General features: G+C 38.2%; 1 protein-coding gene across 1 annotated transcript in view; it reads right to left on the reverse strand.

Moving 5' to 3' along the window:
- Positions 1–1,230: 1,230 nt before the first annotated feature.
- Positions 1,231–14,569, reverse strand: part of GFRA1 (GDNF family receptor alpha 1) — a 136,231-nt gene continuing 122,892 nt past the window's right edge. Inside the window, exons 8-9 of the mRNA XM_014250501.2 lie at positions 9,287–9,343; positions 1,231–8,577 (exon numbers count right to left, since the gene is read on the reverse strand). Of these exons, the coding sequence (XP_014105976.1) occupies positions 8,416–8,577; positions 9,287–9,343 (219 nt within the window). The 3' untranslated portion in view covers positions 1,231–8,415. The remainder of the gene's footprint in view (positions 8,578–9,286; positions 9,344–14,569) is intronic.

The raw sequence follows: 14,569 nt of genomic DNA on the forward strand, positions 1-14,569 counted from the left end.
AAAAGCAGAAGGAAAGTCCAATGCTAACTCATACTGGCAAACATTTTGATTGATTTTGTGCACCACATTCTCCAAACACGTATTTGAAATGGTTAAACGTTTGGAAGATGGCACAGCAGAAGCTGAAGAACCTGGAGCACTTTATGCACAGGACATGATAGCAGCAGAATGACTCCTAAATCCAAGCAACCTCAATAGCTGGCCCAGGAACCCAAGCTGGGTGCTGGATACTGCCAAACAGAATGTGTTGCCTTCCCCTCCCACCTCCTGAAGCACAGATCATCTGGGTAGAAAACGATGCCAGGACAGTTAAACATCTCCTACTTGCATCACCCCTGCAACTCTAGACCCTCCTGGAACTGCCAAAACACTATGATGATTTAGCTGGAAAAGTGTTTTCAGCCCTAATAGAGCAGACCTTTAACCTTAGATTTTGTGCATCTCTACAGCTCCCATCTCTCCTTCTCACACCCTGCCCCCAAACCTTGCTTTTCTCTCTGAGCAACAGCAACTGAAACTGGTCTGAAAATGGTGGGAGGCTCTGGCCCTTTGCTGAGCAGCAGCTTTTTCACGGGTGAGTGTGATTGCTCTTTGCTCATAATATATTCATTTGTTAAATCTCAGTTTGAATATGAGTAAATGCTGAAATCATTTCTCCTGGTTTCCAGTCACCAACAGGAGGAGAGGCATCCTGAAAGCTTGTTTATCCACCTTCCCTTTCCTCTCCCAGCACACTCTGCATTTCCAAAAATATCCTCCTGCAAGCGCTTTTGTCTTGAAAGCCTCTGCAGCTCTTCTGGCATTGTGTGAAAACAGGAGTGAGCCCTTTCTTTGTGGCCTGGCAGGATGAAGGGGTGGGATGGGTGTGGAGGCGTCTGTGCGTGCCAGAGAGTGAACAAGCATGAATAGGGCCAGCTGGCCACTCTCGTGCCCGTCTTTCCATCATTTCCATCTGATACTGCCTGCTCATTGTAATTTTGCAGGCCACTAACACAAAAAGACTAGGGAGCAAGCATATGAACAGATAGTTAAAGGGAAAATGCTTTATTTCTTATTTTCTTAGATCATGGTAGACTGCAAAACAACAGGGAAAAATGAGATCAACCTTGTTGTTCTTTTTTTTTTTTTTTAATACTAAATCGGAACGGAAGAAAAACAACCAGGAAATTGTTCTCACAAAAACATGCTTTTTAATAAAAAAAGAGAATAATGTTTATTGAGAGGGATTGTTTTGTGGATATGTACAATACCAATGCAGGAGGATTATGCTAACAGAAAATGCCAAACATCGTGGATTGACTTCCAAAGTGTGGACAGTCCTCAGAGCAATGTCCTCAGAGCAAGTAAGTCAACAGGAACAAGTGAACATTGGTTTTGGGGTTTTTTTTTACAACAAATTACCAGCCATTATGACTGAAGACCTGACATGTAATAACCTGCAGTGAGATGTACAGAAATCCGTGAGACGACACAGAATTCACACAGGAAGGTAACTGTTTGTGTAAGAATTTCCTCCAGAAAATGGAAGTGTGTTCCAGACAGTTTTGGGAAAAGACAAATAGAAAAAAAATAGGTGAAAAAAAGTGCAGGAAAGTACTAACACTGGATATCCTCAGATCACAGTGAATGCCAGTCTTCCTGGGTCTGATTGCTAACTGTTACCTTTATCTTCACCACTTCTGCTTACCCTCAATTAATTGATTTATCATCACGATGTAAGAAAAATTACGTTTACGTGAGCCTTCTCCTGCTATTTCCTTTTTGCTGCAGCTCTTGTCAACTTGTAGTTTACACAAGAAGTGAAAAATTCTACATGCCCTCAGGTGATAGACACATGCACCTTCCCAGCCTGAGCAGTACTCATCACAGCTGATCATTTCAGTACTAGGTAATGCTGCACAAATCACACAAACCATGTCAAAGCAAACACTAATTCTGGAGGAGGGGGAGAATATGGAGATTAATAGCTGACACCAGTTAAGTTTCCCACATGTTGGAGTGCTTTGAAGCAGTTTCTCCCACTGACTGCATTCAGGATTTATTTTTTGCTCTTACCCAGAAACAATGTAGGGTACTGGGAAGAGGTAAGAGGTTGATTTTATGCATCACTTCCCAGAAAAGCAGCAATATAAAAATCAAGACCACATTTTTCTTTCAATTTTTACCTCCACTTAGCTTTCTTTTTAAGCAATGTGTGACTCAGCTCAGTCTGGGCTGTGCACCCCCCGACTGCCAGGTACAATCCCCTGTGAGGCTTTGCTCTAATAACCCTTACAAACATTTCTTCTGTCTCACCTTTCACTTAAAGGTTAAAGCCTTTGTCTCACCCCAAAGCAGGCAGAGGATGTCACTGCTAATAACCTGGTCTGGGGATGTGAGAGGGAGATCCTGTGCTCCCAGCATTCAGGTTAGCATACTCCCAAAAGAACTGCTTCACTTCTCAGAAGGGAGAACAGTTTCCATGGGCTAATCCACAAAGTCAAAGAAAAAAACCCATGATTTCTCCATTTTATCCTCAGTGGGACACACATTTCTCTCTCAGCAGTGTGCTTTCTGCAGTATCTCCTGCTAAAATAAATGGTGGTTCCCTAAACAGTCATTTCTGCATCTTCAGGCTTTCTCCTGTTTCCCTAGCTTCCTTCTGTCACATATATCCTGTTCCATAAACATAACCATGAGAGGACCATATAGTTTTAACCTTATTTTGAAAATTACTCCAGAGTTTCAGCTGATTTGCTGGCTTCTGTGCTTGAAGGAGTTTACATCTCCCTGTGGTTCACTACATCTGTGGGGTTTAGCTTTTGTAGCATTTAAGCTTTGACCTCAGGACAAGTGCAGTGGCCAAAGCCAACTCCATACTCAGCTGAAGAGCTGCAGCTAGCGAGACTGCCACGACTTATTTGTCAGCATGTAGCTCTGACAGCTTTGTTAGTGTGGGATAAGCTTCACCCCAGCTGGACAGGCCCGAGTGATGGAGCAGACACAAAGGCTTCGGAGTACAGAGGTTTGTAAGTTAAATATTTTGGTATTCTGGAAGGAGGAATTTGAAGAAAACTGTCCTTAAATCTACTCCTTTTCTTCTGGATTCTAGGAAGTTGTCCTTTAGACAAATTAAAAACCAGTGGAAAAGAATTATAATGTTGGAATCATTACAAGCAGGTGAAAAGGGGCTAAGATTTGGGTGTTTTAATCCAGGCAACAATTAGCTCTAATTCTATGCATGTCAACTCACTCAGCTACTGGCACCTGAGTAAGATAAAACAACAGAAACCTAATTCTGGTTAAATGTGTTCAGAGAACTCTTGTGAATAGTCTACACAGTAGTAGTTTAGTACCAATTTAGAAAATCACAGTCTGTATTGGTAAGAAATACTACTGAGAAATTTGTTGACTGTGCTCCTTTAAAATTCAGGTAATTTTTAAGCCACATCTTGAATTTTTTGCTCATGCTTTTACGAATTATAAAAACGAGATGGAACATCTTGTAGGAGTTGCAGGAATTGGCTTCTGACTATTGAGGTGCCCACATCTAATATGCATCTATAAACATTGCCTGGAGGGAAATAGAAGAGAACATGAAGCAAGGGTGTATGAAAGTTGAGATACTGAGTTAAAAATGGAAATTCACCATCCTCCCTGATTTTACCTTAAGAACAGAGCCATCAAAATTTCCCAAAGAGAATTCTTACTCTTGTAAGAATTTACTGCTTAGTGAGACTTTATCTATTTGACTGAAATTCCAACTGGAAAATACATTAGAAGTATTTAAATATTTCTAATAGCTTGGAAAGAGTTTGAAAGTTTTCAATCCTATTCAGTACCAAACTAAATTTTAAATTCCATCTGGGGAATAACAACATAATGTTTTAGATTATTCAAATCAAACCAGTGCTAAAGAGATAAAATGGGAACTTTCAATTTCCTCCCTGTTAAAGGTGTTCTTAGTTCACTGGAGACATATTCCTGATCACATCTTTTTTTTTTTCTTCTTCTTCTCAAAAGTGAAGGCTGTAATTAAAAAAGAAAACCAGAAAACCAGCACTGAAGCAAATCTATAAAGCTGAGTACTGTGGAGTCGGACAAAATGACCTTCTGAAGTTAAAGAGAAGCTGAAATAGCCAATAATTGAAATGTCACAAAAGGAACTGGCTGCTGAGAAAAAGCAAATATTTGAAGATGAGAAATATTTAACAAGTCACTGGATTAATTTCTCTGCCAAGTTCATCAGAACCAAATACATTTTTATTTGATGTCAGGGACATCAGGTACAATCTAACCTTATGGGCATAAAACAACCCCAGAGGCAGTTTTAATGCAGAACATGCAGAATGCAGAACAGTTTAAAGCAGAAAGAAAGAATGCCAGTGAACATATATTTTTCAGCGAGGTAGAGCCACCTTGGTATTGAAGACAAAGAATTGCATTTTATGAAAGAAAGTTATAATTGTATGAATAACTGCTTGTGCTTCTGTCTTTTACTGCTTGCTCTGAAGGAGCTGCTGTTGCAGCAGAATCCAGCTCTTTTATTAGAAGCTAAATATGAGATACTCCTGTCACTTGACATACGTAAGATTTATGTCCCTTGAGGGAACTGTTCTGAGTTTTGCTCTTCTACTTCACTGGTTTCTCACCATCTTTACTCCATGGAAATATCACAGTGATTAGCCAACAGTCACAAATTGTAATTAAATTGAGATTTCAAGGTGATTCCTGATTTGTTTTCTTGATCTCCATCCTAGTTGCACAGGCTTAGCAAAAGCAGATACTTTCATGTTTTCAGTCAACTGATTTGACTGCAACAAACTGCATTCAAATTCAAAAGTCTGGGTCTTAGAGGGACGTAATGTCAGTGGGGGGGAAAAAAAAAAAAGAAAAAAATCTTGGGAATAGGTCTCCAGACCAGAGTCTGTCTATGCATGCTTTGAAATGATGAAGAATTCCAGTTCTTCCTGCCGACCCAGTGGGAATGAAGCTGCTTACTGGCAAGTGGCCCGTGTCCTGGTGGGGACAGACAGACAGACGGACAGCTCCTGCTGCCTGGTCAGCAAAGCAAGGGCTGCACCCCTCACCACTGACCAAAGTCCTGCTTGGTCACTCCCTGGGGCTGCTGCCTGCTGGTGGTGTCACCACCCACACTGGGACAGGGGGAACCCTCAGCTGCTGTCATTTCTTGCAAATATCTGCAAGGTTCAGCTTCAGTGCCTCTTTCACTGGAGTAACCTGCGGAATTGAGTTACGCTGGCGACAGCAAAACCTCAGCCATATATTCCAGTTCAGGCTCAATTTTACTTTTGTGTGCACTACTTTTAAAAAGGAGCATAAACAAGCTATTAATAATACTAATGACAGTGTCTGTTCCAGTACAAGATGATTTGGATATGTTTATGGTAGCCCATGATTTAATTCACACACATCTGAGCTGGGGAGATTTACAACAGGAACAGTAGATCATCTCCATGTACATCTTTATTTGGACAGTCCCTATATTATTGTTATATGGATAAAATTAATCTTTTAAAGAGCTATATAAAGCCTGGCCTAAGCTTGTCCCTTAAGCACTCAACACATGATATTTTAATGACTGAAAGTGGGGAAAAAAATAAACAATTTGCGTAATTCAGTACTGTAGCAAATGACTGCACTGACAAGGTCACCACGCTAAACTGACATCATCCACACCACATCCAACTTCAAGAAATCCTCCAATATTTGCATGTAAAGTGTCAGACTCCTAAGGGTATTTTTTTTTTCTTTTCTGCTTGTTTAATAAGAAATTTAATATTTTAAATTAGGACTTTTAATTTGCAGGACAAAACTTCAGTGCTCTGTTGAGCTTTTTTCGGCTATCTGTAAAAAACACCATTTTTTCCTCTACTACATATAAATTTTATTTCCAAAGGTAACTGTCATTGACTCAGATAACCAGCAGTTTCTTTTGTGATTAGAAGCTAATAATGTTGTTATTTACAGTATAAGTGATCAATAGTATTTATTCTGGATCAGTGTCAAAGCTCTAAAATTGATATTAAATATAAGAGAGATGATACTGTAACCAAAGCAAACACTAAAAAGATCTTCAGAAAGTATATACTGTACTGGGAGATTATTAAAATTCCCGATACTGGCTAAAATGTTTAATGTGCTGAATACAAATGGTATTTTAAAGAAAGATCTGTGGATCAAAGATGGATTTAATAATCATAATGTTTAGGAATTTGTTTTGAAAATATTTTTAATTGGATAATGTCAGACTTCTGAATTACAATGCTATTTTCATTAGCATTTCAATAAGTTGTACTATCAACTCCTTTTGACATAAAAGAATTTGATTCATTTTTAAAATCATGAATCTCATAAACTTTTTTTTTTTTGTTGCCACTAGTTTTCAATAATTGTATTATCTTCTACAAGAAGAGCAACAGGAACCACATGGGCTTTGCTGGTAATGATGGTCTATAAATCTCTTCTCTGAAAGCAGCTCTGCTGCCTTTGAAAGTAATTTGCAGTTTCTTATCAACACAGAATTAAAAAGTAATATTGTCTAATTTGTTATGTTCAGTGGCACAGAGTATTGTAGAATTCCATCACATACAAATAGCTTTGAAACCTATATTATGTGACCATAATGAAGAGTACATAACTGAATTTCAAAATTTATGAAAATGTTTATTATTAGCCAAGAAAAATCTCAAAAGCTGAACTTGTCAATAGGTTTAATAGTCTCTTAGCAAGATGTGTATTTTGCACACTCAAACCTCAGTGCAGTTTATAAAACAGTAATTTGTAATTTATAGTTGTATTGCAAATAACCAATCTGGACATTTCAGAGCAGGTCAGGGCATAATTGTGTAAGTCTCAGAGTAAATCCATACATTCAACATGATGAACTCCTTGGTTGCAGAAGTTGTCTTCTACTTCCAATAGGAATAAAAACTGATTACTGTTGATCACTTAGATGTAACTGCTTGTAACAGTCAACAAGCCATCACAGTAAGGTATAAAGACAGCCCTTAGGAGAAATGCTGCCTATCTGATGACATTTAAAGCTTTAAAGAATTCCTTCTAGATACTGCAGGAAATCATCATGAGCCAGCACAGGCTGCCAATGTCACTGAGGGAGAACCAAGCGATTAAATCATGTATACTGGTAACACTGCCATCCAAACCATTAAATTACTTTATGGAGCTGGTCTTGCAGACAGTTCATCCTGTCAGCAATGCCAAGGTCTGTGGTAGAAACTACCAGGGTGAGAAAAGCCTATCACATGGGTACACATGCATGATGCTGCCTTGCAATTGGATCAACCATCCTTTTGTGTTGATTTTAGCAGTTCTAAGAAATAAAACACAGTTTAAATGATATCCTACTACCTCTCGTCCCTCTGCAATGTTCTGATAAGAGAAGTAAGGCATGAAGTTCCTGTAGCTTTTTGATCTGACATTATCAGGTATGTATAAACAGATGATGATGTTTTAGCAGAGCAATTAAACTGTATGTAATTTTTTATTAAACAAAGAGTATAATAACTGACTATATTATCACAACGGAAGCATAGAAGACCATATACTGTACAGCTGAAACCCTGTAGCAAAATTTGTTCCTCATATTTAAAGAAATGTATCTTTATCAAGCTTTCACAATGGCTGCATCTTGCTAATGTAAAGGATCTTCACTCTTGTTAAGGCTAGATGATTATAATTAAATGATAAATGTACTGTTAGAAGGTTCTACGCCACACTCTACTTTGATGAGAATTTAACTGAAAGACATACATTATACCTGTATGTGAATTATAATGGCTTCTCAGCAGGGAACGCAGAATCACTTACAGTACGTAAACATTTAAAGAGGAAAATGCTAACACACTGAAAGAGTTTAACATCAGTAGCGATTTATCAAATGAAGAAGTTTCATAAAGTCCACTCTCTGGGAGAACATTCACCATTAGACAAAAGCCTGGCATCCTTGATAGTCTGAAGTTCAATCAATTTGAAAACCAAAATCATTCAATGAGATAAACAAGATTTTAAGAAAACCATTATCTTCTTTCTCAGGTAAAAGCCAGAATTAAAATAATAATTATTAAAATAATCCAACCAGGTCGCTTTACAGGCAAATTTACACACTGTCTCTTTAAAACACTGCATGCCCAAAAGCCTTTTGGGTTTGGAATGTAGCACTGCACCAAGTATTTCACAAAGCCTCTAAATATCACAAGAAGCTTTTTTTAGAGAAAAAAAACATAAAATAAAATAAAATTCCAGCTGACTGAGACTGTTCTAGCAGGAGTGCCTCATCTTAGCTCCCAGACCTGGAATTCCAGATAAACAACAGAGGACAGCAAACAGATTTTTTTTTTTTTTACTTTTTTTTTTTTTTTTTTTTTTTTCTTTTAACACGTCCTTTTGTAATGCCTATAAGACGACTGATGAGCTTAGGGACAAAGAGAGCGAGAGTGCAAGTGCCATCAGGGTGAGCTGTGTGCTTAGATAGAAGCTGGTAGGAAGAGCCAGGGAATTCTCCGCGGATATGTGACTGGTGGAGACTCCCGCTGTGTTGTCCTTCCCGAGAGCGTTCTGCAAGACACAACACCTTCCTTGGTCACCATCACAACATTTCCTCTGCAGAGCATTTAAGTCTACATCACGAAATTAATCTTTTGTTTGTCCATGTCCCACCCTCCACTGATACCTATACATCAATCTCATAAACTGAATTATGAAAAAGGCATTAAAAAAGATGTCACAATGACAAGATTTTGAAATTAGTTAATACCAGTACTGCACACTTTAAAAAAGAGAAGAGTATTAAATTTTTTTTAGAAATGCTTCCATATGTAAAAGCCTGGCATTGTTTTTATGGCTCTGTGTTTATTGTGCCAGTTTGTTTTGTAACAGCAAAAGCAGGACCCCCAGAGAAACTGCACCTTCTGGACAGTCAACAGAACAAGTTTGTTTGACAAGTTACTTCTGGATAACAATAAATTAGATTTAATCCTTGGGTGCAGATCATTAAATAAGTATCCTTGCTAGGTGCAATGGTGTTTACCATGGGATCTGCCTAAATATGTACCATACAGGTACTGAAGTATAAAATCAGTAGAGGACACTTGGAGCCCAGCTCTGAACTTCTAAGTGAGATCATTCTTTAATGCATTATGATATCCAAACATAACAAAACTGACAAGAAAAGTGTGAGGTAGCCCATGATAATCTTGACAGACTTGAAACGTCATTTCTTATGGGGAGGCACCTGTGCTGTGAAATATCCAAGATCCACACTTACCTCATTAAGACAGAGCTCTGTATCTACAGATTCGTTGGATTTTCGCTTCTTCTGTGCCTATGAACAAATACAAATTTTATTCCCTGTACAATTTACATTTCCAGCAGCACAAAGCACTTAGATAAATTTGCATCGCTTGTCATAATCCTATAATTGTGACAGAGATTTGCACATGATTAACAAATAAACTCCAAATGTAACGCATGTTTTCCAATAACATGCACATTTTCATTTGAATTTACAGCAAAATTTCAAACTGTCAACTAAGGGTACTTAGTAATTACAGTGATGAGTGCCATCAGCTGCAGAGAACATGTTATCTTCCATGGCCCCTTAAAAATGGTGCTGGATGCTCATGAGAAGAAATTAAATATGACAGTTAATAATTACCATAATACCACTGCATATCAATGAATAATCTGTTACATACCTCAGTTTTAGGAAAATATACAACACAGGAGTATTTCATCCTTAATGATTCTTGCAACTTTCTCAACTATTATGATAATAATATAGATATTATTTTAATGTATTTCATGGCTGCCAGAGAATCTCTTCTACAATGCTGCAAAAAAAACACTGACTCAAGCAAGAAGCACTTCAGGTGACATCATCCAAAATGGAAACAGCAGCCTGCACTCTGTCCAGCAGCAAGAGGTGTTTAATATTGCCATTCCTCAAGTGAACTGGGTGTTTTCTGCTTTTCTACAAGAGCAGCACTAACCCCCATGGTGTGGAAGGTGCTCTCAATAAACAATGCTGTGGCTGACTTGAGCACTTCAGTGATTCTCACTATCAGTTCTTTGTTTGCATATTCCAGAAACAAACCAAGAACCCTTTTATAGGAGGTAACTGTGCTAAAGTAAATCATTAAGAGAAGACTTGGGTTTACAAAACTACTGACTGCACTGGGCATGTCTGGCGCTTCCACCTGGAAGTTTTGTTTGACCTGCAACTTATTTCCTGCAAAAAATGAAGATCTGAATCTCACAGTGCTGCATTCATTTTACTGCAGAATCTCACTGGTTTAGGCAGTGATGGACTAAAGCTGATGTGAGAAAGTGCTGAGCAGTCTGATTTTATGCCTTCAAAAATTCAGCTCCACATACAGCTATTTTATTTCATATCTGAGAGCCACTGGTTCTGCCAACGGATACAGAATAGTCTTTGACCTAATTACTGATTTTAGAATTCAAATGAAGGAACTGAACTTCTTATTAGGAAACATATTCTCTGCTTTTAATGATAGAAGAACATATTACAGACAACTGAAAAATGAAACAGCTGGGATTTAAGAGAAAGACAGCTTAGCTATAGTATGAATGCATACTGAATATATGTTGTAGTTTTCATATATATGACAAAATAATAGCTCCATTTATTAATAAACACCCTCCATAAAATCTCCTTCCTACAACCCTTTCTACTAATTATTACCATTGAAGTGGTAAGCACAAATTTAACTGTCTAATTGAAAAAAGAAATGCCTAGAAGTAAATTCAGAACAGAAAGAAGCACCACAGTGCCTTCTGGTTATGTTCATAGTGGATAGGAAACTTCTTTTAAAGGCAGCTGGGTAGCTTTCAACTCCTAAATGGCTTGTTCCAAGGAGACAAATAAAGAAGGAGAAACTAGATTTAAATCCTGATTTTCTTATGTCCACAACATCCATACACTACCTTGAATTGGAATGTGAGGCTTCAGATAAAGCCTGTTGATCAGAGGTTCAGATCCTGGCAGTGTAGGCTGTAAGGATCATACAAGCCTCTTATTTCTTAGTTTGTCACTTATTGCTAACTTTCTTATTCCCACAGGTGTTTATTTGAAACACTGTGCTTTGCTGCTTACACCTGCTGAGGATTGATAGCACTGTGCTAACTACAGGTCTACTGGTAGTTGGTCTCAATACCAAAGTCAGAATTTATATGCCTTTTGTACTATGTTTATCAAATGAGTAAAGAGAAAAACACCATTATTTTGCCTATATGCAATAAATTCTTCCTTTACTTCAGCCTGAAAACAAGAGTGCAGCAGCTAAAACATATTTACCTTTGAGAACACTATTTTAAGGGTAAAATCGACAGCTAGAAAAAAAATTAACATAAAAAACCCCTTTTCAATCATTTTGATAAACATTCTCTGGTTTTCATTTGGAATGTGATACTTCTCTGCATCCATATACTTATTGTAGACATTGTAACATCAACACTTATTCACGTGCATCCTCTGTTATAACGTCCTCCTCTCTCTGAAAAGCAATTTAAATAATCAGGCAGGCTTTTCCCTTATCAAAACAGAAAGGACAGTATCTTCTATTTTAAAATACAACAAAAATGCAACCTTTTATTGGGAGGAAGGCAAAGGGAAAGAAAAAACTGTCATTTTGAGGGTGAGATGAGACATTATATGCCAAGTTTCAAATTGGAAGAGTACATTTTTAGTGTTGAGTTATAAACCTGTGAGAATGGGCTGTAATGAAAATACTGGCATAGGCTGTACTGCTAGAATACAACAGTGCATCACTAAATCACAAATAATGGCATAAAAACCCAAAACCTACAGGTTGAAGAGAGTGTTTTAGTGAATGTTCTTCACTTACAACCAAAGGGGAAAATTCTTCCTGCCCTGTCTTGGGCAGAAACAGCTCTACACCTAGCAGAACTCTTTCTTTGTGCTACAGTGAGTGAACATCTTATCAGAGACTTAAAAAAAAAAAAAAAAAAAAAAAAGTTTGGAGGTTATGCTGATAACTCTGGAAGAACTAGACCCAGCCTGGGAGACATTAATTTGAATTAAAGAGGCTACCCTCTTCTTTCAGATATTTACTTTCTAATATCTTCCATTACCCTAAAAATTTAAACAAGAGAAAGGAGTGTCCATCATGTACAGCTGCAGACAATCCTGGAAAAGCTGCACCACCAGTTAATTTGGGAATTGAGAGTTGTTCATTATGCATGATGCCTAAGATTCACTGCCAATCCCATCTCAGGTATCTGGCTTGCCTACCAAGCAGGCAAGGAAGTGTTTTCAAATGTTCTAGAAATCCCTAACTCCACAGGAGTAAAAGAGCACACACAAATGGCTAAATTGTCTGTATTCTTTTAATATTTTAATATGAAGCTGTTTATCTGGTGACAAAAAGATCTATGGGGATTCCATCATTAATTAAAAAAAAAACCAAGCAGGGCTGAGCTGATAAAAATAATAATTTTAAAAAACAGTGAAGGAAAATCAGCTTAAAGTGTCTAACAAAGACATACGAGTTCTTTTCTGCTGAGGAAAAATAGCATTTTCTAGTGACTTTCTTAATGACACACTAAGCTGTGGCTTATCTCAGTCTGTAAAACAAAGTTACATAAGATGGGCTGACACTTACTCCAGCTTTGCAGGGAACTGCAATTCACTAACATGAGCTGCTCTGACAAAGTTGTGTCCATACAGCCAATAGGCCTGACCTCACTCAAGCTTTTATGTTTCCAAAAAGTGAATACTTCCTTTCCCAGAGAATCTTCTCACTGTAGTAGCACAAGCAGTAGATGATATCTAGAGATAATTGTATTTAAGCACCTCCTGATGAGCTTCAGTATCATGTCTGTTAGTCACATACAAGCCTTGGTTTGGTCTCAAAACCCTTAGCTTTCAATACTATATCCAAAATACTGGACTTGGTCAGGGGCTGGTAGAGCAACCAACAAGCATGTCCAGAAAAAAAAATCTCATTATGAGAAGCAAGATTTTACTTCTTTCTTTCCTAGAAAGAGAGTTCAATCAGCTAATGGTTTTCTGAAAAGAGAAAGGACTATTGCTTATGGAAATGTTTCTCCTTCAGAACACTCTGTGGATCTCCATGTTTCCTTCTGATCCCAATGCATCCTACATGAGTTCAACTCTATGCCCCTACTTAGTCTTCTCTTGCCCTGCACCTGATAATTATCATAAGATTCTCCTAAAATAAATCCCTGCTTTCCATCCCCCAAATCCCTCTGGATCCATCCTCTACAGACACTACAGCCTTGAATTTATGCCCGAAAATGCAATCCTGCAATTATGCATCCAGCTTTTGCAAAAAACAGCATCGCTTGTTTAATAAATGCATTAACCACTGCAGCAGTGTCTCACCAGGGTCAGTACACACACCTAGGGCTTGTCACCAAGCACTGTTTTTATATGTTCACTACAGCATCAGTTTCTGTTATTCAGAGCAAGGAAAAGTTCTGACTGGGGATGTCTCCAAATGGAGGTGAGCTTTAATGTGAGGGAGGGAAGGGAAGGAGAAGGATGTAAAGCGAGCTGAATGCATTGTCTCTGAATGCAAACAGGCACAGAGTGAGCACCCAGCCCCCTTCTTTAGCTACACACTTTGGGCTTTTTGAGCTTTATGGAACATATTGCTTGGACAGAGAGAGGCAACAGAAGCATCATTAGGACGGATATCTGCTAGGTAAGCTGTTTATACAGCTGATTTTAATGAGTGAGCCCTTGTCCTCTCCTGAGATCCTGGTTAGTTATGCCCATATTAACAAGCCTTTCTGAAGAAGACAGACCAATCTCCCAGAATGCATCCTTCAAATGACCACACTTCTAAAGTAGCTATAACAAATGAGGGTGTTTGTTCTTTTTGTTCTTCTCCTGTGTTGATTAGAGAGATTTACTATGCAACTAACCTGCTTTCCCCAACAGCAGGACACAAACAATAAGCACAGAAATATACAGACTGTAAAAATGCAATCAGTTTAACTCTTCTGTGCTCAATAAGTGGGCTTAATCTATCACAACTGACAATAGTATTTTCTTATTAGCACAGGAGTACTGTGCCACACTGGAGTATAATTACTTTCAACAGGGAAGATAGAAAAGTGTGGGTCACAGACACAGGCCACTGAAATAAGGTTCCAGTTCAGCACGGGGTAATTCTGAAACCCACACCATCCAGCCAGAGTGCACAGCTATTTAAGCTATAAAAACAGTCAGCTCTGCACTGTCCTATAACAAAGCAGCCAGATCTTTTTCCTGCTCTGTTTTGGTTTTTTTTTTCCCCCTCTCTGCTGAATCAACCCACAAGATACTAGCTTGGGGCATGAAATGATCAGTCGTCATTCTGCATAAAAGCACTACAGTTCTGTCATGACACTTTGTGGAGAGAAGAAAGTACCTTCTAGAAACAAGCATCATGAAGACATTACTGGCACTATGTTCCAGAGCTACACAGATAACACCCAGCACAGAAAGAAGCAAATCACAAGATTTTCAGCTGAGACATTAAATAAAGTAAACCAAGCATCC

The sequence above is a fragment of the Pseudopodoces humilis genome, chromosome 9 (assembly GCF_049639895.1).
Source record: "Pseudopodoces humilis isolate 2021_Gansu_Grassland_sample_001 chromosome 9, ASM4963989v1, whole genome shotgun sequence".
Lineage (NCBI taxonomy): Eukaryota > Metazoa > Chordata > Aves > Passeriformes > Paridae > Pseudopodoces > Pseudopodoces humilis.